At 41.0% G+C, this 25,200-nt stretch overlaps 2 protein-coding genes across 6 annotated transcripts in view; both read left to right on the forward strand.

Annotated features, from left to right (window-relative positions):
* cndp1 (carnosine dipeptidase 1) overlaps window positions 1-9,506 on the forward strand; it is a 36,321-nt gene extending 26,815 nt beyond the window's left edge. Inside the window, exons 8-12 of the mRNA XM_061881619.1 lie at window positions 1,370-1,530; window positions 1,590-1,754; window positions 1,829-1,970; window positions 7,205-7,352; window positions 8,870-9,506. Coding sequence (XP_061737603.1) covers window positions 1,370-1,530; window positions 1,590-1,754; window positions 1,829-1,970; window positions 7,205-7,352; window positions 8,870-8,948 — 695 coding nt within the window. The 3' untranslated portion in view covers window positions 8,949-9,506. The remainder of the gene's footprint in view (window positions 1-1,369; window positions 1,531-1,589; window positions 1,755-1,828; window positions 1,971-7,204; window positions 7,353-8,869) is intronic.
* A 2,175-nt stretch (window positions 9,507-11,681) lies between these two features.
* pomgnt2 (protein O-linked mannose N-acetylglucosaminyltransferase 2 (beta 1,4-)) lies at window positions 11,682-24,785 on the forward strand. Of its 5 annotated transcripts, none has more exons than XM_061881616.1 (3): window positions 11,682-11,799; window positions 19,527-19,679; window positions 22,845-24,785. In XM_061881616.1, the coding sequence occupies exon 3, from the start codon at window positions 22,897-22,899 to the stop codon at window positions 24,664-24,666; it is 1,770 nt and encodes a 589-aa protein (XP_061737600.1). In that variant the 5' UTR covers window positions 11,682-11,799; window positions 19,527-19,679; window positions 22,845-22,896; the 3' UTR covers window positions 24,667-24,785. The 5 variants fall into 5 exon arrangements, with proteins under 5 accessions (XP_061737600.1, XP_061737598.1, XP_061737599.1 ...); XM_061881614.1 differs by having other exon boundaries at window positions 22,848-24,785; XM_061881615.1 differs by having other exon boundaries at window positions 19,527-19,675; window positions 22,848-24,785.
* Window positions 24,786-25,200: the final 415 nt, after the last annotated feature.

Consider the following 25,200-nt stretch of genomic DNA (forward strand, 5'->3'; position numbering starts at 1 on the left):
GAATAATTTTGATCACAACTGTATGTAACCAAGGTCCAAGGTGTGTGTGTGTTGAGTCTGTAAGCCTGGAGTCACTCTGCGTGCGGTGGCAAAAGAACAGAGTTTATCTTTTCAGGTGTTGTTGACAGGGAAGGAGTTTGTTTTGTCTTCGAGGAGAATCTCAAAGACATCGCAGCCAGGGAGAACAATTAAGATTAGAATGGTTGTGTTTGAGCCAGCAAAAAACACTTTAAACTTTTTACTTTGTCTATTTCTGGTCCTCAAATTCATCCCGCAGGGCACATAAATAAATAAATAAATAAATGGGTTCTACTTGTATAGCGCTTTTCTACCTTCAAGGTACTCAAAGCGCTTTGACACTACTTCCGCATTCACCCATTCACACACACATTCACACACTGATGGAGGGAGCTGCCATGCAAGGCGCTAACCAGCACCCATCAGGAGCAAGGGTGAAGTGTCTTGCTCAGGACACAACGGAGATGACGAGGTTGGTACTAGGTGGGGATTGAACCAGGGACCCTCGGGTTGCGCACGGCCACTCTTCCACTGCGCCACGATTAAACTTTTTACTTTAATTGTCTATTTCTGGTCCTCAAATTCATCCCGCAGGGCAGACGGTCCAATGTTACCGAAGTCGTACTAAAAACATTTTGACAGATCTTTAAGCGCCGTGTGTAATGTTGTACATTCTCAATGGAACATTTTAAGTTGTGGTGTTGTTTACTGCCCTCATATTGCAGTCTACACATATCTCTTATGTGTGACTGCCATCTACTGGTCACACTAATCATTACACTATGTACCAAATAAAATTGTTTCGTGGTCAGTAAGCACGACAAGAATCGTGTCGTACATTAGGCGCACCAGGTTGTAAGGCGCACTGTTGAGTTTTGAGAAAATGAAAGGATTTTAAGTTCGCCTTATAGTCCGAAAAATACGGTATTATACCAAATAATACCATAATTGAGAGAGTCCGTTTGAATCAAGAATCGGTTCTGAATTGAATCTTCACCCCGGGAATCTGGATCAGATCAAAAAAATAATTACTAACAGTAAATAAATAAGTGAACTGAAGTGAAGTGAATTATATTTATATAGCGCTTTTCTCTAGTGATTCAAAGCACTTTACATAGTGAAACCCAATATCTAAGTTACATTTAAACCAGTGTGGGTGGCACTAGGAGCAGGTGGGTAAAGTGTCTTGCCCAAGGACACAATGGCAGTGACTAGGATGGCGGAAGCGGGATTCGAACCTGCAACCCTCAAGTTGCTGGCACGGCCGCTCTACCAACCGAGCTATCCCACCCCAAATAAATACTAATAGTAAATGTATGTATATATTCTGTATTTATTTATGTATTTGCAGACACTTTGATAAGTCCAAGTGGTAAAATTCTGATTCCTGGCATCCGAGAGTCGGTATCTGCTTTGTCTGACGAAGAATGGAAAATGTTCCAAGACATTGAGTTTGATGTCGATCATTTCAAGAACAAGATTGGCGTGGATCAGCTGATGTACAATAACAAGGTAAGAAATCAGACCAACATATGAAATTATGAAGCTGATTGTCATTGTCTCCCCTGCAGGTGGACTTGCTGGCCCATAGGTGGCGCTATCCTACTGTCTCCATCCACGGCATTGAGGGGGCCTTCTCTGATCCTGGCACTAAAACTGTCATTCCCGCTAAAGTGACCGCAAAGTTCTCCATTAGACAAGTCCCGAACATGGACCCTACTGTCGTGGAAAAACAGGTACAGTACATGGGTAATATGATAGGTAATACACATATACCATAATCCATCTTCTTACTGATTCTTCACCTCAGGTCACTGACTACCTGCATTCAATGTTCGCCAAGAGAAAGAGTCCAAACACACTAAAAGTTCAGATGGTGATTGGAGCAAAACCTTGGTTAGCTGATCCTCAAAATGTTCTTTATGGAGCTGGAAAGGCTGCTGTCAGGAAAGGTACACACCAAACCATACCAATGACCCTTTCTACACCACACTAAGCCATACCAATGACCCTTTCCACACCAAACCATAGCACAAGCACCCTTTACCACCACACAAAACCATACCACTAGCACCATACTATATTATACCATACCACACCAGAAGCACCTTTCTACACCAAACCATACCACTGACACATTTCTACACCACACTAAGCCATACCAATGACCCTTTCTACACCAAACCATACCACAAGCACCCTTTTACATCACACCAAACCATACCACTAGCACCTTACTACATTACACCATACCACACCAGAAACACCTTTGTACACCAAACCATACTACTGGCACATTTCTACACCACAACATACAACAGACACCTTTCTACACCACACCAAACCATACCACTAGCACCATACTATATTACACCATACCACACCAGAAGCACCTTTCTACACCAAACCATGCCACTGACACATTTCTACACCACACTAAGCCATACCAGTGACCCTTTCTACACCACACCAAACCATACCACTAGCACCTTACTACATTACACCATACCACACCAGAAACACCATTCTACACCAAACCATACTACTGGCACATTTCTACACCACAACATACAACAGACACCTTTCTACACCACACCAAACCATACCACTAGCACCATCCTATATTACACCACACCAAACCATACCACTAGCACCTTACTACATTACACCATACCATACCAGAAGCACCTTTCTACACCAAACCATACTACTGGCACATTTCTACACCACAACAGACACCTTTCCACACCACACCAAACCATACCACTAGCACCTTACTACATTACACCATACCACACCAGAAGCACCTTTCTACACCAAACCATACCACTGACACATTTCTACACCACACTAAGCCATACCAATGACCCTTTCTACACCAAACCATACCACAAGCACCCTTTTCCCCCACATCAAATCATACCACAAGCACCCTTTTACACCACACCAAACCATACCACTAGCACCTTACTACATTACACCATACCACACCAGAAACACCTTTCTACACCAAACCATACTACTGGCACATTTCTACACCACAACATACAACAGACACCTTTCTACACCACACCAAACCATACAACTAGCACCTTTCTATACCAAACCATACCACAGGCACCATTCTACACCAGACCCTTATGCAGGCACCCTTTTGCACCCCACCAAACCAAACCACTGTCAACCTTTTACACCACACCAAACCATACCACTGGCACCTTACTACATTACACCATACCACACCAGAAACACCTTTCTACACCAAACCATACTACTGGCACATTTCTACACCACAACATACAACAGACACCTTTCTACACCACACCAAACCATACCACTAGCACCATACTATATTACACCATACCACACCAGAAGCACCTTTCTACACCACACCAAACCATACCACTAGCACCATACTATATTACACCATACCACACCAGAAGCACCTTTCTACACCAAACCATACCACTGACACATTTCTACACCACACTAAGCCATACCAATGACCCTTTCTACACCAAACCATACCACAAGCACCCTTTTCCCCCACATCAAATCATACCACAAGCACCCTTTTACACCACACCAAACCATACCACTAGCACCTTACTACATTACACCATACCACACCAGAAACACCTTTCTACACCAAACCATACTACTGGCACATTTCTACACCACAACATACAACAGACACCTTTCTACACCACACCAAACCATACAACTAGCACCTTTCTATACCAAACCATACCACAGGCACCATTCTACACCACACCACACCCTAATGCAGGCACCCTTTTGCACCCCACCAAACCAAACCACTGTCAACCTTTTACACCACACCAAACCATACCAATGACCCTTTCTACACCAAACCATAGCACAAGCACCCTTTACCACCACACCAAATCATACCACAAGCACCCTTTTACACCACACCAAACCATACCACTAGCACCATACTATATTACACCATACCACACCAGAAGCACCTTTCTACACCAAACCATACCACTGACACATTTCTACACCACACTAAGCCATACCAATGACCCTTTCTACACCAAACCATACCACAAGCACCCTTTTCCCCCACATCAAATCATACTACAAGCACCCTTTTACACCACACCAAACCATACCACTGGCACCTTACTACATTACACCATACCACACCAGAAACACCTTTGTACACCAAACCATACTACTGGCACATTTCTACACCACAACATACAACAGACACCTTTCTACACCACACCAAACCATACCACTAGCACCATACTATATTACACCATACCACACCAGAAGCACCTTTCTACACCAAACCATACCACTGACACATTTCTACACCACACTAAGCCATACCAATGACCCTTTCTACACCAAACCATACCACAAGCACCCTTTTCCCCCACATCAAATCATACCACAAGCACCCTTTTACACCACACCAAACCATACCACTAGCACCTTACTACATTACACCATACCACACCAGAAACACCTTTCTACACCAAACCATACTACTGGCACATTTCTACACCACAACATACAACAGACACCTTTCTACACCACACCAAACCATACCACTAGCACCATCCTATATTACACCATACCACACCAGAAGCACCTTTCTACACCAAACCATACCACTGACACATTTCTACACCACACTAAGCCATACCAGTGACCCTTTCTACACCAAACCATAGCACAAGCACCCTTTTCCCCCACATCAAATCATACCACAAGCACCCTTTTCCCCCACATCAAATCATACCACAAGCACCCTATTACACCACACCAAACCACACCAGAAACACCTTTGTACACCAAACCATACTACTGGCACATTTCTACACCACAACATACAACAGACACCTTTCTACACCACACCAAACCATACGACTAGCACCTTTCTATACCAAACCATACCACAGGCACCATTCTACACCACACCACACCCTAATGCAGGCACCCTTTTGCACCACACCAAACCATACCACTGTCAACCTTTTACACCACACCAAACCATACCACTGGTACCTTTCTACATCACACCAAACCATACCACTGTCAACCTTTTACACCACACCAAACCATACCACTGGTACCTTTCTACATCACATCAAACCAAACCACCGGCACCCTTTTCCACGACACCAAACCATACCAATGGCACCTTTCTACACCAACCATACCACAGGCACCCTTCTATACCACACCATACCACAAGAACCCTTCAGCACCCCACCAAACCAAAACACTGTCACCCTTCTACACCACACCAACCAATACCACTGGCACCCTTTCACACCACACCCACCCATACCACTGGCACCCTTTTACACCACACCAACCCATACCACTGGCACCCTTCTCCACCACACCAACCCATACCACTGGCACCCTTTCACACCACACCAACCCATACCACTGGCACCCTTTCACACCACACCAACCCATACCACAGGAACACTTCTCCACCACACCGTCCCATACCACTGGCACCCTTTCACACCACACCAACCCATACCACTGGCACAATTTCACACCACACCAACCCATACCACTGGCACAATTTCACACCACACCAACCCATACCACTGGCACCCTTTCACACCACACCAACCCATACCACTGGCACAATTTCACACCACACCAACCCATACCACTGGCACCCTTTCACACCACACCAACCCATACCACTGGCACCCTTTCACACCACACCAACCCATACCACTGGCACCCTTTCACACCACACCAACCCATACCACTGGCACCCTTTCACACCACACCAAACCATACCACTGGCACCCTTTCACACCACACTAACCCATTCCACTGGCACCCTTTTACACCACACCAACCCATTCCACTGGCACCCTTTTACACCACACCAACCCATACCACTGGCACCCTTTCACAGCACACCAACCCATACCACTGGCACCCTTTCACAGCACACCAACCCATACCACTGGCACCCTTTCACACCACACCAACCCATACCACTGGCACCCTTTCACACCACACCAACCCATACCACTGGCACCCTTTTACACCACACCAACCCATACCACTGGCACCCTTTCACAGCACACCAACCCATACCACTGGCACCCTTTCACAGCACACCAACCCATACCACTGGCACCCTTCTCCACCACACCAACCCAAATCACTGGCACACTTCTCCACCACACCAACCCAAACCACTGGCACACTTCTCCACCACACCAACCCATACCACTGACACCCTTTCAAACCACACCAACCCATAACACTGGCACCCTTTCACACCACACCAACCCATACAACTGGCACCCTTTCACGCCACACCAACACATACCACTGGCACCCTTTCACACCACACCAACCCGTACCACTGGCACCCTTTCACACCACACCAACCCATACCACTGGCACCCTTTCACACCACACCAACCCATACCACTGGCACCCTTTCACACCACACCAACCCATACCACTGGCACCCTTTCACACTACACCAACCCGTACCACTGGCACCCTTTCACACCACGCCAACCCATACCACTGGCACAATTTCACACCACACCAACCCATACCACTGGCACCCTTTCACACCACACCAACCCATACCGCTAGCACCATTTCACACCACACCAACCCATACCACTGGCACCCTTTCACACCACACCAACCCATACCACTGGCACCCTTTTACGCCGCACCGCACAATCTGTACATTTTACTGCAAAAAAAAAAGAAAACTGACAGCTTTGTTGGCAGAATTCTACAATAAAAATATACAGTGATTTTTACAGCACATTACTGTAAATGTAAAAACATTACCATTGTTATTTTTTTCTAAACTGGCGGTTTTGTACTGTAAAATCAACTTTTTCCTGTGTACTGTAGTATGAATACTATTATTTATGACTTATTCATCTTTTTTATACCTACAGCAAAACGATTGAATATTGTTATTTTTCCAATCTGCATTATCCAAATATTTGTCTAAAACTACTGCACTTTTTGACTCGTTTAATTGATTAATTTATTGTGATCCTCATTGGTGTTTACATGACAGATTAAACCGTACATAACTAGACATACACGGGTTCAGGGTTGACAATTTGCAAAATGAACATTGTTCATGTCTTTGGGATGCAGAGCAGTGACACAATTCCTCATTTTGTAGTTTTTAATGTCGAGCCGGATCTGATCCGCGAGGGCGGAACCATCCCCATCGCCAAAACCTTCCAAGACGTGACTGGAAAAAACATCATCATGATTCCTATTGGAGGCTTTGATGACGGCATGCACTCCCAAAATGAGAAAATAAGCAGGTTAGATGCTTACCGTGCATACATACATACATACATACATACATACATACATATATATATATATATATATATATATATATATATATATATATATATATCTTGATTGGATTATCCAGAGAATAGTGCTTGATACCGTGGTAGAGCGCAATATGTAGGTGTGGGAAAAATCACAAGACTACTTCATCTCTACAGAAGTGTTTCATGAGGGGTTCCCTCAATAATCAGGAGATTTTAATGGAAGCATTCACATACAATGGTTTATATAGGGCACAGAGTGGGTGGGTACAGGCAGGCGTAGGGGCGTGGTGATTGGCTCATGTGTTACCTAGGAGGTGTTTCCGTCTGTGGCGGCCTGTTGAAATGATTTCACTGCGCTTGTTGAGGGATGATTGGTCTGGATGATATATAATAAACAGTTTTTAAGCATAGGTTGCATCTTTTATTACCACTGTTGTAAGGTGTGCTGGATGCAAGAATTTGCCATGTTATTGAATATTCAACATTATTGTCTTTGAGGTTCCAAATGTGTTTGCTGAGTTCTGTAGAATTCCGCAAAGTCTGGTTTCTATAGGAGGCGTTGTGATTATTCCATCTTGTTTTGAACGTTCCTTCGGTTAATCCTACGTACGTGTCGGATGTGTTAATGTCCTTGCGTGTTACCTTTGCTTGGTAAACGACTGATGTCTGTAAGCACCCCCCGTTGAGAGGGCAATCAGGTTTCTCGCGACAGTTACATTCCTTATTGGTTTCAGAGTCGTTTAGTCGGGGGGTAGGCAGTCCTTTGGCAATTGTGGTTTGAAATGATTTGTTGCATGTTATTCATACAGCTGAAGCTCAATTTAATGTTGTTCTTGTTGAATATTTTTCTTAGGGTGTTGCCTTTGGGGAAGTGTTTGTCGATCAGAGTGAGGAACTTGCGGCCGATGTTGGTTGAGACGTTTTTGCTGAATGGCGGGTTGTACCAGATGATGTTGTTTCGTTTTCTGCTCTTTTTTGGTTGGCTTCCTGGCGTGGGTTCATAGGTGAGGGTGAAGTTGTATCCGCTTTCATCAAGTGCTTTCTGGTACGGGGGGGTTGCTTGTTCGAATTCAGCTTTGCTGGATGACAGCATCGATAGCCTTTTATTAATTCCGGTAGGTATTCTTTTCGTGTTGGTATTGCTGTCATGGTGCACGTATTGGAGTGTTGTGTTGGGTTTCGTGAATGGTTGGTAGCTGTTATTTCTCAGGTTGAAAGTGACGTCGAGGAAGTTGACGGTTTGTTTGTTTGCTTCAATCATGATCCGTAGGCCGTTCTCTTTGAAGATTTGCCATATGAGCTTCTTGGTATTCTCGCTGCTCCTTGGCGAGGCGCGACACCGTCATCGCGGTAAATACCAAAGTTCAGGTTGAGGCTAGCAAGCTGGGAGAGGAGGAAACTCCCGACGAGTTCACACGTTTATATATACATATATATATACATACACACACAAACCCAGTATCTATAGCATATACATGATGTTTGTGTACATTTTCCAGGTACAACTACATTGAAGGCACCAAGTTATTCATCGTTTTCCTGCAGGAAGTTTCACAGATTAAGAAGGACGTCGTGTGAAACATTTCTAATATTCATCAACACTTTAGTCATTGAGCAGTTTTACTGTGCATGTAGTTAGTACTGTGTTCGCTACTGCTTGAATTATTTTAATTTGATTGACCACTTCATCATAAGGCAATGGTGTGTACTTCAAGTACGAGTTTAAAGCAGATTATAATGATTAATTACTCATTTTTATTGAATAAAAATGACTATTTCCAATCATGCAAAAGGTACATTTTATCAATCAATATGATGGATCAGTATTTAGTTGTTCTTTCTTTTATTTGTGCTTTTTATCTGCTAAAACAATAAGTAGATTAGTGATCGAATTTAATCATGCTGATGTCCAATTACTGAGTCATACAATTAGTGATTATTAACATGAATAAATGTCACCTAATTTTTCAAACGCCCTAATTTGAGCATGATTCAGTTTATGGTGAAAATGTGTCTTGGTTTTCAAACAATGTTTTGGTTTAAGTAGAATTAAAAAGTCAATCGCTTCTTATGGAGTATGATGTACAATACTCCAGCATAAACAATTAAAGTTGTATTATGTAGTAAAGTCAACAAGAGTGTGTGTTTCCTAGAGTGTCAGTGAACGCACCACATTGCTCAGTAAATCTAACAAAACATTGTGATGAGCAGCTTGTCTGCAGTTCTTTTGATTGATGCTTTTATTTCTGGAGTTAATTGATTGAAAAAAAAGAACACTTAATAGTTAACATGTATAAAACTTAGTTGAAGGAAACATTTAGATTATTATTATTATACACTATAACTTTTATGAAGCTGTACTTACCTACAGTTTAGTGCTTTAGTGGATCCAAGTTGTTTATTTTCATGCTGAACTTGCAGACAATGAAGGAACCATAGTTACCATATTGAAGTGAATATTACTAATAATTATATTTATTGATATATTTTTTTTGTGATATCTCAACATATTCAGTTACCCATATTTTTTCGGTCAAATCTAATTTTTCATATTTAAATAATTTTCTTTGTCATATTCAATTAACCATATTTAATAGGTTATACTGTATTTAGTCAAATTGGTCATTGAATTAACCATATTAATTATAAACCATATTTAATTGGTTATATATTCAATTAACCATATTCAATTGGTCGTATTTGATTGGACATATTTAATTGATCCCATTTAGTCATATTTAATTAACCATATTTGATTGATCATTATTATTTCTCATATTTAATTGAACACATTTCAATCAATCAATGTTTACTTATATAGCCCTAAATCACTAGTGTCTCAAAGGGCTGCACAAACCATAAAAGTTATAATGTATAATGATAATTACATTCAATTGGTCATATTTAGTTAGTCATATTTGATCATATTTAATTAGGCATGCTCAATTAACTATACTTAATTGCTCATATTCAATTGATCATTCTCAGTCATATTTGATTGATCATATTCAATAAACTGTTTTTAATTGTTCATATTTAATTGGCCATGCAGTATTTAATTGGTCATATTTAATGAACCATGTTTAATTGGTCATATTGAAGTAATCATAATTAATTTATCATATTAATGTAATCATATTTAATTACCTATATTTAATTGGTCATATTTAATTATATTTAATTATATACATTCAATTGGTCATATTTAGTTAGTCATATTTAATTAACTATATTTAATTCGTAAAATTTAATTGGCATATTTGTTCTGTCAGATTACTTAATTTGCCATATTTAATTGGTCATATACAATTGATCATAGTCAATTGGTCATATTTAATTAGGCATATTTAATTAACTGTTTAATTCGTCAAATTAAATTGGTCATATTTAATTTGTCATATTAATATAATCATATTTAATTACCTCTATTAAATTGGTCATATTTAACAGTCATATCTAATTAGTCTTATTTAGTTAACTATATTTAATTCGTAATATGTAATTCACATGTTTGTTCTGTCATATTTAATTGTCCATACTTAATTGGTCATATTTAATTTGCCATATTTAAAAGTTGCAATCATGTGTTTTAGAGGAAGTTTAGTTTGACACATTTAATACACAATTTCTTAATATTTGGTAGTCTTTGAAAGGTTTAGAGGTGAAAATACAGGATAGATAAAGTGGATTTTTGAAACTATTTTATCAACGTTTCTTTCCACACTCACAAGGACTAAAGGTTCAAATGAATAATTATATTGTTTACTTACATTTGGATGGAACATTAAATAAACATTTATCATGAAAGAAAATGCTAGAATTAATAATGTGTATATTATATAACATTTGTTTGAATTTATTTGGTGTGTAATGTTTACTGTGTTGTCAATACATTTCCTATATCTATATAACTTTATATATAAGATCAGTTTTTATAGTTACAAGTCAAATATTGTCGATTTGCAGGAACTGCAATTTGCAAATAATGTATCATAAACATAAAAAAAGAAAAAAGGCTCATGTTTTAATTTTCTAAATTAAAAGCTCCAAATATTTCTAGTAATTCACATTATTCGGCCACAAGGGACGTGTATCATCATTTATTTTTTATTCCTTTCATGAAAATGCATATTTACAAGCCACGTACAACTGACACTTTTATTGTTTTTTTTCTTATACATTTCCGTGATCAGAAAGGAGCAGATGGAAGAATTGTATTGAATAGTGGAAGAAATACTGACTAAATAAATTCTACCGGAGCGTCTCCGCAATTTTATTTTGAAAATCTGATCAACTGGAAGTGCCGGTGACATCTTATTTTGGCATTTCCGGTATGGCCTGCACCGGAAGTGACTCTTCATTCGAGGTCAGCGCTTGAAACAAAACGCTTTTTTCTGGAATATGTCGATAATATTTGGTCTCCTGAAAGGTAAATATGTAATATTTGTTTGATTTTTTTATTAATCAGTCAGCTCAGCTGATATTTGATAAAAGACGACCTTTAAATGCTTAAATTCACTCGCTTTATACAAATGCATCGATGATAGAGACATTGACAAATGATAGCATTATTTTCTTAATACATAATTAATATATAGTACATAACTATTGATAGTAATACATCTTTATTTTACAAAACGTCATGATAATGCTTAATGATAATTATACACCATTATATTACAATACATAATCAAGGTAGTAATGGACGATAGTAATACATCATTTTTAATCAGGGGTCACCAACCTTTTTGAAACCAAGAGCTACTTCTTGGGTACTGATTAAAGCAAAGGGCTACCAGTTTGATACACACTTAAATAAATTGCCAGAAATAGCCAATTTGCTCAATTTACCTCTATGTTATTAATAATAAAACTAGCTAATTCGAATTATTTTTTATTTTATTTCAATCAATCAATCAATGTTTACTTATATAGCCCTAAAGCACTAGTGTCTCAAAGGGCTGCACAAACCACAACACAAATCACTACGACATCCTCGGTAGGCCCACATAAGGGCAAGGAAAACTCACACCCAGTGGGACGTCGGTGACAATGATGACTATGAGAACCTTGGAGAGGAGGAAAGCAATGAATGTCGAGCGGGTCTAACATGATACTGTGAAAGTTCAATCCATAATGGATCCAACACAGTCGCGAGAGTCCAGTCCAAAGCGGATCCAACACAGCAGCGAGAGTCCCGTTCACAGCGGAGCCAGCAGGAAACCATCCCAAGCGGAGGCGGATCAGCAGCGCAGGGATGTCCCCAGCCGATACACAGGCAAGCAGTACATGGCCACCGGATCGGACCGGACCCCCTCCACAAGGGAGAGTGGGACATAGGAGAAAAAGAAAAGAAACGGCAGATCAACTGGTCTAAAAAGGGAGTCTATTTAAAGGCTAGAGTATACAGATGAGTTTTAAGGTGAGACTTAAATGCTTCTACTGAGGTGGCATCTCGAACTGTTACCGGGAGGGCATTCCAGAGTACTGGAGCCCGAAATGAAAACACTCTATAGCCCGCAGACTTTTTTTGGGCTTTGGGAATCACTAATAAGCCGGAGTCCTTTGAAGGCAGATTTCTTGCTGGGACATATGGTACAATACAATTGGCAAGATAGGATGGAGCTAGACCGTGTAGTATTTTATACGTAAGTAGTAAAACCTTAAAGTCACATCTTAAGTGCACAGGAAGCCAGTGCAGGTGAGCCAGTATAGGTATATATGTATGTATATATGTATATAAAGGTATATACAGTACAGGTATATATGTATGTATATATGTATATAAAGGTATATACAGTACAGGTATATATGTATGTATATATGTATATAAAGGTATATACAGTATAGGTATATATGTATGTATATATGTATATAAAGGTATATACAGTATAGATATATATGTATGTATATAAAGGTATATACAGTATAGGTATATATGTATGTATATATGTATATAAAGGTATATACAGTATAGGCGTAATGTGATCAAACTTTCTTGTTCTTGTCAAAAGTCTAGCAGCCGCATTTTGTACCAACTGTAATCTTTTAATGCTAGACATGGGGAGACCCGAAAATAATACGTTACAGTAATCGAGGCGAGACGTAACAAACGCATGGATAAGGATCTCAGCGTCGTTAGTGGACAAAATGGAGCGAATTTTAGCGATATTACGGAGATGAAAGAAGGCCGTTTCAGTAACGCTTTTAATGTGTGACTCAAAGGAGAGAGTTGGGTCAAAGATAATACCCAGATTCTTTACAGAGTCGCCTTGTTTAATTGTTTGGTTGTCAAATGTTAGAGTTGTATTATTAAATAGAGGTCGGTGTCTAGCAGGACCGATAATCAGCATTTCTGTTTTTTTGGCGTTGAGTTGTTTATGGAACATAATTTTCTGATTAAGATTCATTTTAGAATTTGATGACATGTTTTAAATAAGTTAAAATCCAATCTGCACTTTGTTAGAATATATAACAAATTGGACCAAGCTATATTACATATACAGTTGTGATCAAAATTATTCAACCCCCACACAATTTTGGTGTTTTAGCAAGTTGGACATTTATTCCGTATTTTGTTTATAGTCATATCAAATAAAGATGTGTCAAATAGACAAATGCAACTTAAATTGTAACACTGTATTTTGCAAAATATCAAAAAAGGAAATTTTTTTAATATCTCATTGACAAAATGATTCCACCCCCTAGTTACATGCATCTTTAGTACTTAGTAGAACACCCTTTGGCAGTAATGACATCCTTCAAACGTGATACATAAGCGGACACAAGCTTCTTGCAACCATCTACAGCATGGGTGTCAAACTCTGGCCCGCGGGCCAAATTTGGCCCGCCGTGTAATTTCATTTGGCCCTTGAGGTAATATCAAATTAAGATTAAAACTGGCCCTCCGGTATTATACAGCGGCGATGCCTCTGTAACACTGCATTCACCGCTGATACTCATACTTGCCAACCCTCACGATTTTCCTGGGAGACTCCCGAAGTTCAGTGCCCCTCCCGAAAATCTCCCGGGGCAACCATTCTTCCGAATTTCTCCCGATTTCCACCCGAACAACAATATTGGCAGCGTGCCTTGAAGGCACTGCCTTTAGCGTCCTCTACAGCCTGTCGTCACGTCCGCTTTCCCGCCATACAAACAATGTGCCGGCCCAGTCACATAATATATGCGGCTTTAACACACACAAGTGAATACAAGGCATACTTGATCAAAACCCATAAGGGTCACTCTGAGGGTGGCCGTATAAACAACTTTAACACTTTTACAAATATGCGCCACACTGTGAACCCACACCAAACAAGAATGACAAACACATTTTGGGAGAACATCCGCACCGTAGCACAATATAAGCTCAACAGAAGAAATACCCAGAACCCCTTGCAGCACTAACTTTTCTGGGACGCTACAATATACACCCCCGCTACCACAAACCCCGCTCCCCCAATTTTTATTTAAATTTCATTTGCTATGCCATTGATATTTTTTAATCATTATTATCATAATTTGAAACTCGATTTTGCATGTCACTATAAAGTTATATAAGCCTTGCTTGTTTAATATTCAATGCAAAACTTGTTTGAGTCCCTATTAAAAGGTTCATTTGTTCAACCTTGGCCCGCGGCTTTGTTCGGTTTTACATTTTGACCCACTCTGTATTTGAGTTTGACGCCCCTGATCTACAGGTATTTTAGCCCATTCCTCTTGGGCAAAGGCCTCCAGTTCATTCATATTCTTGGGCTTGCGTGCTGCAACTGCCTTCTTCAAGTCCCACCACAGCTTTTCTAGAGGATTTAGGTCTGGCGACTGTGAAGGCCACTCCAGAGTCTTCCAGTCCTTCTTCTGCAACCACTCTGATGTTGATTTGGAGGTATGCTTGGGATCTTTGTCCTGTTGGAAGGTCCAACGTCTCCCAAGCCTCAGATTCGTCACTGACTTCATGACATTTGCAGCTAATATATCCTGCTAGGAAATAGAATTCATAATGCCTTGAACGCGCTGGAGATTCCCGGTACCTGAGGCAGAGAAACTGCCCCAGGGCATGATTGACCCCCCACCATGCTTAACAGTAGGAAAGGTGTTCTTCTCTTTGTAAGCTTCATTTTTTCTCCTCCAGACATAACATTGATTCATAGGCACAAAGAGTTCCAGTTTTGTCTCATCACTCCATAGAACAGTTTCCCAAAACCTTTGGTATTTGTCCAGATGATTTTTGGCATACTGGAGTCTATTTTTCTTGTGCCTGGTAGTCAGAATTGGGTGCGCCTGGGAGTTCTGGCATGGAGGCCTTCATCTCGTAGTGCGCGCCTTATTGTCTGGGACGAAACCTGCGTCCCCCCTCTGCAATGTCCTGTTGTAGTTCCTCAGCTGTTACCTGGGGGTTTTTCACCACTGTACGCACACAGCATCCTCTTTCTACCACGCCCAGGTAGTGTTTCCACTGTGCCTTTAGCTTTAAACTTGTGAAATATGCTCCCAACTGTGTCTTTTGGAATGTGTAATGTCTTTGCTATTTTCTTACATCCATATCCTTTCTTATGAAGAGAAATGACCCCCTCTCTTGACTTCTTTGACCACTCCCTGGACTTCACCATGTTGCAAATACACCATTGACCATCTACAAGAAGCTGAGTGTCACAGTCTTTGTCAATCAGTTTAATTGTTGCTCGTTATGGTTCTAATCACATCTACAGGTGTTTTTAACACCTGATTGAAAAGACCTTATTCAAATTCTGTTCTTAAGAGTTATGATCTTCAAGGGGTTGAATAATTTTGTCAATGAGATATTAAGAGAAATGACACTGTTTGGTATGTTACAAAATATAATGTTGTAATTCAAGTTGCATTTGTCTATTTGACACATCTTTATTTGATATGACTATAAACAAAATACGGAATAAATGTCCAACTTGCTAAAACACCAAAATTGTGTGGGGGTTGAATAATTTTGATCACAACTGTATACAAGGACAAATCATTAATTCTTCTAGATTTTCCAGAACAAAAATTTTAAAAGAAATTCGAAAGACTTTGAAATAAGATTTAAAGGCCTACTGAAAGCCACTACTAGCAACCACGCAGTCTGATAGTTTATATATCAATGATGAAATATTAACATTGCAACACATGCCAATACGGCCGCTTTAGTTTACTAAATTGCAATTTTAAATTTCCCGCAGCGTTTATTGTTGAAAACGCGTGATGTCACGGACTGTAAGGAAATATTAGCGCTGCACGACTCGCGGCTAAAAGTTGTCTGCTTAAACGGCATAATTACACAGTATTTTGGACATCTGTGTTGCTGAATCTTTTGCAATTTGTTCAACTAATAATGGAGAAGTCAAAGTAGAAAGATGGAGTCGGGAAGCTTTAGCCTTTAGCCACACAAACACACGGTGATTCCTCGTTTAAAATTCCCGGAGGTGAAACTTTACTATGGATCAGAGCGGTCAAGCGGACATGGATCCGACCAAATGTCAACCAGCAGTTTTCGGTGAAAAAAATTGTGGTAAAAAGTCGCCTCTTACGGGAGATCAGCTGAGCTTGCGCCGTCCATGCAGCTGCCGTCGACTTCCCTCAGACACTGGCCTCAACACACCCGTGGACACACCCCTCCGACTATCAGGTACTATTAAACTCACTAAAACATTAGCAACACAATAGAAGGATAAGGGATTTGCCAGAATTCTCCTAGTAAATGTGTCTAAAAACATCTGAATCTGTCCCAATGCAATCGCCTTTTTTTTTTCTAGTCCTTTGCTATCAATATCTTCAAACACGAATCTTTCATCCTCGCTCAAATTAATGGGGAAATTGTCGTTTTCTCGGTCCGAATAGTTCTTACTGCTGGTGGCACCCATTAAAAACAATGTGAATATGTGTGGAGCCCTACAACTCGTGATGTCACGCGCACATACTTCCGGTAAAAGCAGGGCTTTTCTAATAGCGACCAAAAGTTGCAAACTTTATCGTCGATGTTCTCTACTAAATCATTTCAGCAAAAATATGGCAATATCGCGAAATGATGAAGTATGACACATAGAATGGACCTGCTATCCCCCTTTAAATAAGAACATCTCATTTCAGTAGGCCTTTAAATTTTTAGATTTGCCAGAATCTTTTTAAATTTTAATCATAAGTTTGAATAAATATTTCACAAATATTCTACGTCAAAAAAACAGAAACTAAAATGAAGAATTAAATTGAAATGTATGTATTATTCTTTACAATAACAAAAATAAATGTACTTGAACATTGATTTAAATAAGGGGTGCCCACACTTTTTCTGCAGGCGAGCTACTTTTCAATTGACCAACTCGAGGGGATCTACCTCATTTATATATATCATTTATATTTATTTATTTATGAAAGAGACATTTTTGTAAACAAGTTAAATGTGTATAATGATAATACAAGCATGTGTAACACATATAGATGTCTTTCTTTCACGAAGACAAGAATATAAGTTGGTGTATTACCTGATTCTGATGACTTGCATTGATTGGAATCAGACAGTAATGATGATAACGTCCACATTTTCAAATGGAGGAGAAAAAAAAGTTGTCCTTTCTGTACAATACCACATGAAAGTGGTTGGTTTTTGGCATCTAATTCATCCAGCTTCCATACACTTTACAAGAAAAACATTGGTGGCAAATTCCGTAGCTTGCTTGATTGACATTCACGGCACCCGAGGGTCTTGTGAGATGACGCTGGCTGCTGCCAGTTCATTATTATGAAAAAATGACATAGAGGAAGGCGGGAAACACTTTTTATTTCAACAGACTTTCGCGCCGTCCCTTCCGTCAAAACTCTAAAGGCCGACGGCACATTTCCTATCTTCACAATAAAAGCCCTGCTTCATGCTGCCTGCGCTAACAAAATAAGAGTCTCGGAAAGCTGGCGTGCACAAGTGATGTGCACGGCAGCTTTCTGAGGGATCGCTTGTGCACGCCAGTTTTCCGAGACTCTGTATTTAGTTAGCGCAGGCAGCATGAAGCAGGGCTTTTATTGTGAAGATAGGAAATGTGCAGTCGGCCTTTAGAGTTTTGACGGAAGGTACGGCGCGAGAGTCTGTTGAAATAAAAAGTGTTTCTCGCCTTCCTCTCGGTCATATTTTCATAATAATGATCTTGCAGCAGCCAGCGTCATCTCACAAGACCCTCCGGTACCGTGAATGTCATTTAAGTGACGTCTTGGTGAAGATTGATGATCACTCATTTTTAGGTCTATTTTTTTTAAAAGCCTGGCTGGAGATCGACTGACACACCCCCCGTGGTCAACTGGTAGCTCGCGATCCACGTAATGGGCACCCCTGATTTAAATAGTCAGGAAAGAAGAGGAAGGAATTTAAAAGGTAAAAAGGTATATGTGTTTAAAAATCCTAAAATCATTTTTAAGGTTGTATTTTTACTCTAAAATTGTCTTCCTGAAATTTATAAGAAGCAAAGTAAAAAAATAAATGAATTTATTTAAACAAGTGAAGACCAAGTTTTTAAAATATTTTCTTGGATTTTCAAATTCTATTTGAGTTTTGTCTGTCTTAGAATTAAAAATGTCGAGCAAAGCGAGACCAGCTTGCTAGTAAATAAATACAATTTAAAAAATGGAGGCAGCTCACTGGTAAGTGCTGCTATTTCAGCTATTTTTAGAACATGCCAGCGGGCGACTCATCTGGTCCTTACGGGCGACCTGGTGACCCCTTTTATACAATATATCATGATACTACCTAATGATAATAATACATCAATATTTTGAAATAAATCATGGTTGTACTCAAATGTGTAAATATGGCAAAATCTACAATAAATGTATTTAATGGACAATTTCCTGCGAGCAGTTTTGTTTCATTTTAGAAATCAAGGGAAACTGTAGACAAAACAATAATACATTTGTACTTATTATATTATTTTGCTGCGATGAGGTGGCGACTTGTCCAGGGTGTACCCTGCCTTCCGCCCGATTGTAGCTGAGATAGGCGCCAGCGCCCCCCGCGACCCCGAAAGGGAATAAGCGGTAGAAAATGGATGGATGGATATTATTTTGGTTATTATAGTCTGTATTAGTATTGTCAGTCAATTAGATGATTGTTGATGTGAACAGTGTGAGGTATATTCATCATTATTATGATATTTGGTGTAGTAGCATCATGTCCTGCTCAGGAACATGTGACATCACTTCCTTGTCCCCGAGATGAGCAGCAGGATTCCAGATGAGCACCCCCAGAGGCCATCAGGGACATTGCATGGAGGACACCCGGGAGACATCCAGCATGATCAGCAATTTATTCCGTAGGTAAGTGAGATATGATTGGATGAGTTTGCATGAAGACACAAAACACATTTCTCTTCTAGCCAATAATACTTCTGATTTTTATACCATAAACTCTTACTGTTAAATTGTTAGCTTTGTTTCTCTTTGACCTTATTTTCATCTTACATGCTTCCACTTCTTTCCTTCCCTCCCCTCTTCTACTTCCTCTCTCCTTCTCTCCCGTCTTCTACTAACTGTTCCATTCTCTCTGTCTTCTACTTCTTCTCTCCTTCTCTGTCTTCTACTTCCTGTTTCATTCTCTCTGTCTTCTACTTCCTGTTTCATTCTCTCTGTCTTCTACTTCCTCTTTCCTTCTCTGTCTTCTACTTCCTCTTTCATTCTCTCTGTCTTCTACTTCCTCTTTCCTGCCCTCTGTCTTTTACTTCCTCTCTACTTCTCTGTGTCATCTACTTCCTGTTTTATTCTCTGTCTTCTGATTCCTCTTTCCTGACCTCTGTCTTTTACTTCCTCTCTCCTTCTCTCTGTTGTCTACTTCCTGTTTCATTCTCTGTCTTGTACTCCCTCTCTCCTTCTCTGTCTTCTACTTCCTGTTTCATTCTCTCTGTCTTCTACTTCCTCTTTCCTTCTCTGTCTTCTACTTCCTCTTTCATTCTCTCTGTCTTCTACTTCCTCTTTCCTGCCCTCTGTCTTTTACTTCCTCTCTACTTCTCTGTGTCATCTACTTCCGGTTTTATTCTCTGTCTTCTGATTCCTCTTTCCTGACCTCTGTCTTTTACTTCCTCTCTCCTTCTCTCTGTTGTCTACTTCCTGTTTCATTCTCTGTCTTGTACTCCCTCTCTCCTTCTCTGTCTTATACTTCCTGTTTCATTCTCTCTGTCTTCTACTTCCTCTCTTCTTCTCTCTGCCGTCTACTTCCTCTTTCCTTCCCTCTGTCTTCTACTTCCTCTTTCCTTCTCTCTGTATTGTACATCCTGTTTCATTCTCTCTATCTTCTACTTCCTCTTTCCTTCACTCTGTCTTTTGCATCCTCTTTCATTCTCTTTGTCTTCTATTTCCTGTTTCATTCTCGCTGTCTTCTACTTCCTGTTTCACTGTGTGTGTCTTCTGCTTCCTCATTCCTTCTCTTTGTCTTTTATTTACTGTTTCATTCTCTGTCTTCTACTTCCTGTTTCCTTCTCTCTGTCTTTTACTTCCTGTTTCTTTCTCTCTGTCTCATACTTCCTCTTTCATTATCTGTGTATTTTACTTCCTGTTTAATTCTCTCTGTCTTCTACTTCCTGTTTCATTCTCTCTCTATCTTCTACTTACTCTTTACTTCTCTATGTCTTATACTTCATGTTTTATTCTCTTTGTCTTATACTTCCTCTTTCCTTCTGTCTGTCTTCTACTTCCTGTTTTATTGTCTCTGTCTTCTATGTCTCGTTTCTTTCTCTTTGTCTTCTACTTCCTGTTTCATTCCCTCTGTCTTCTATGTCTTCTTTACTTCTCTCTGTCTTCTACTTCCTGTTTTATTCTCTCTTGTCTACTTCCTGTTTCCTTCTCTCTGTCTTGTACTTCATTTTTCATTCTGTCTGTCTTCTACTTACTCTTTCCTTCTCTTTGTTTTCTATTCGCTGTTTCATTCTCTGTGTCTTTTACTTCGTCTTTCCTTCCCTCTGTCTTCTATTTCCTGTTTCATTCTCTGTGTCTTCTACTTTCTTTTTCCTTCTCTCTGTCCTTTACTTCCTGTTTCATTCTCTGTCTTTTACTTCCTCTTTCCTTCTCTCTGTCTTCTACTTCCTGTTTCATTCTCTTTGTCGTCTACTTTGTGTTTCATTATCTCTGTCTTGTACTTCCTCTTTTCTTCTCTCTGTCTTCTACTTCCGGTTTCATTCTCTCTTGTCTTCTTTTTCCTCCTTCCTTCTCTGTCTTGTACTTCCTCTTTCCTTCTCTCTGTCTTGTACTTCCTGTTTCATTCGCTCTGTCTTCTTTTTCCTCCTTCCTTCTCTGTCTTCTATTTCCTCTTTCCTTGTCTCTGTCTTATACTTCCTCTTTCCTTCTCTCTGTCTTCTACTTCCTGTTTCATTCTCTTTGTCGTCTACTTTGTGTTTCATTATCTCTGTCTTGTACTTCCTCTTTTCTTCTCTCTGTCTTCTACTTCCGGTTTCATTCTCTCTTGTCTTCTTTTTTCTCCTTCCTTCTCTGTCTTGTACTTCCTCTTTCCTTCTCTCTGTCTTGTACTTCCTGTTTCATTCGCTCTGTCTTCTTTTTCCTCCTTCCTTCTCTGTCTTCTATTTCCTCTTTCCTTGTCTCTGTCGTCCATTTCCTGTTTCATTCTCTGTGTCTTCGACTCCCTTTTTCCTTCTCTCTGTATTTTACTTCCTGTTTCCTTCTCTCTGTCTCATACTTCCTCTTTCATTATTTGTGTATTTTACTTCCTGTTTAATTCTCTCTATCTTTTACTTCCTGTTTCATTCTCTCTGTCTTCTATTTACTCTTTCCTTCGCCGGGGCTTCAAATTCATGTTTCATTCTCTGTGTCTTTTATTTTGTCTTTCCTTCCCTCTGTCTTCTATTTCCTCTTTCATTCTCTGTGTCTTCTACTTTGTTTTTCCTTCTCTCTGTCCTTTACTTCCTGTTTCATTCTCTGTCTTTTACTTCCTCTTTCCTTCTCTCTGTCTTCTACTTCCTGTTTCATTCTCTTTGTCGTCTACTTTGTGTTCCATTATCTCTGTCTTGTACTTCCTCTTTCCTTCTCTCTGTCTTCTACTTCCGGTTTCATTCTCTCTTGTCTTCTTTTTCCTCCTTCCTTCTGTCTTCTACTTCCTCTTTCCTTCTCTCTGTCTTCTACTTCCTGTTTCATTCTCTCTGTCTTCTTTTTCCTCCTTCCTTCTCTGTCTTCTACTTCCTCTTTCCTTGTCTCTGTCTTCAACTTCCGGTTTCATTCTCTCTGTCTTCTTTTTCCTCCTTCCTTCTCTGTCTTCTACTTCCTCTTTCCTTGTCTCTGTCGTCTATTTCCTGTTTCATTCTCTGTGCCTTCGACTCCCTTTTTCCTTTCTCCGTCTTTTACTTCCTGTTTCATTCTCTCTGTCTTCTACTTCCTCTTTCCTTCTCTCTGTCTTCTACTTCCTGTTTCATTCTCTCCCTTTTCTTTTTCCACACTTACCCCTGGTCGTCCTTCCCCCTCTCTCGTCTGCATTACCGTCAGCAGAGGCGTGCCACGGGCGTAGTCACAGGTGGGAGTCTTCACCGAGCGCAGGATGCACACGTTGGTGTCGGGCTGCAGGATGAGTTTGGCTGCGCTTTTCAACGGGCTGCTGGTGTCCGTGGTAGCAGCTCTGCTTTGGGAGTATTCCAAGTTAAGAGAGCACGCCGCCATGCTGGAGGAGGAGCTGCACATGACGCGGCCGTCCCAAGAACTCACTCAGGCCCATCTGGACTATCACCTGGCCCTGCGAGCGCTTCAAGAAGATGGCACCCGCATGGTGTGCAGCAGCAAAATGCACACCGATCGCATCTGCCGCTTTGATGACCTCTGCTACAACGCGGAGGCCGAAGAGTTTGTCTTCTTTCATTCTAACTCCTCCGTCATGTTGCCAAACCTTGGTTCCAGACGCTTCCAACCTGCTCTGCTGGACATGTCCTCGGTAGAAGACCACAGTACGCAGTACTTTAATTTCTTGGAGCTCCCGGCGGCCGCTTTGAAGTTCTTGCCCAAGCCCGTGTTTGTGCCAGATGTGGCCTTCATTTTAAACCGCTTCAACCCCGACAACATCATGCATGTGTTCCACGATGACCTTCTGCCGGCCTTCTACACCATGAAGCTGTATTCCGACCTGGACGACCACGCCCGCTTGGTGTTCATGGAGGGCTGGGGGGAAGGGCCGCACTTTGATCTCTACAAACTGCTGAGCAACAAACAGCCTCTTCTCAAAGAACAGCTAAGGAACTTTGGAAAGCTCATCTGTTTCACCAAGTCATACGTGGGCTTGTCCAAAATGACGACCTGGTATCAGTACGGTTTTGTGCAGCCACAGGGGCCCAAAGCTAACCTGTTGGTTTCGGGGAACGAGATTCGTCAGTTTGCCAAAGCTTTTATGGATAAAATGAACATAACGAGAACGGCCAGGAAAGCTGCGGACGACAAATACATCGTTGTGTTCAGTCGCTTAGCAACACGGCTGATAGTCAACGAGGCTGAGTTGATCATGGCGCTGGCTCAGGAGTTCCAGATGAAGGTCTTCAAGGTGTCCCTGGAGGAGCAGTCTTTTCCCAGCATTGTCCAGGTGGTCAGCGGGGCCTCCATGCTCGTCAGCATGCATGGGGCTCAGCTCATCACCTCTCTTTTCCTCCCCAGAGGAGCAGTGGTGGTGGAACTGTTCCCTTTTGCCATAAACCCAGAGCACTATACTCCATACAAAACCCTGGCCACTCTTCCAGGCATGGACCTTCACTATGTTTCATGGAGGAACACCGAGAAGGAGAACACTCGGACCCATCCCGACAGAGCTTGGGAACAAGGAGGCATTGCTCATTTGGAGAAGGAGGAGCAGGACCGAATCATGACCAGCAAAGAAGTCTCACGCCACTTGTGTTGCCGCAACCCAGAGTGGCTCTTTCGGATCTACCAAGACACCCGAGTAGACATTCCGTCGCTCCTTGACGTTGCCGGGGAGGCCTTGAAGTTACAGCACGGCTTCAAGACGTCCAAGCCCGCCAGCAAGATCCATCCAGGCCGGGTCAGAGAAGCCCAGTGTCAGACCTCGGTGCAAGCTACCGACAAGGCGAAGCTCACCATCTCCTGGCACATCCCCTGGAATCTGAAATACCTGAAAGTCAAAGAAGTCAAGTACGAGGTATGGATTCAAGAACAAGGAGAGAACACCTACATGCCTTATATTCTTCCTCAGCAAAACTACACCTTTTCAGAAAATATCAAGCCTTTCACCACCTACCTGGTGTGGGTCAGATGTATATTCAACAACAACCTTCTGGGCCCCTTTGCAGACGTTCTGCTGTGTCGAACTTAAGGAATGTGCTGCTCTAGCCTCATTTCAGCCCCATCAACATGCGAACCAGACAATTTACAAGGCAGCCCAGTAGTTACTTCTTCTTAGAAGAGAGGAAAATAAAGTCTATTGCCGTTAAACATGTTTTATTTCTTTCAATGGTGGCTTTACAAAGTCTTTACTACCCTATGAACCCTCTCCTCCCCCTTTCCATTCAAAAACGTTCACCTCGTCGTCCACATGGGTCATAGATTCCATAGTAAATGTCCAGCCAGATGTCTGGCAACTAGTTTCGTGCAGAAAGAGCGAGACTGTAGCTCAGTTTGTGAAAAGATTTAGTAGTGGCAGCCAACCCTTAATCACAAATACTTCAAAGGGCTGCACAAACCACAACCACAACTTTGGCTCTGATCCAACATCAGGGCAAGAAAAAACTCAACCCAATGGGCCAGCGAGAAACCGCAGATCTGGGAACCCTCTTCCCCTGGGTGACCTGTGCAATGGATGCCGAGTGGGTACGGTTAATAATGTGGGTGTTGTTGGGATATATCATGA

Source organism: Nerophis ophidion, linkage group LG21 (assembly GCF_033978795.1).
Source record: "Nerophis ophidion isolate RoL-2023_Sa linkage group LG21, RoL_Noph_v1.0, whole genome shotgun sequence".
Lineage (NCBI taxonomy): Eukaryota > Metazoa > Chordata > Actinopteri > Syngnathiformes > Syngnathidae > Nerophis > Nerophis ophidion.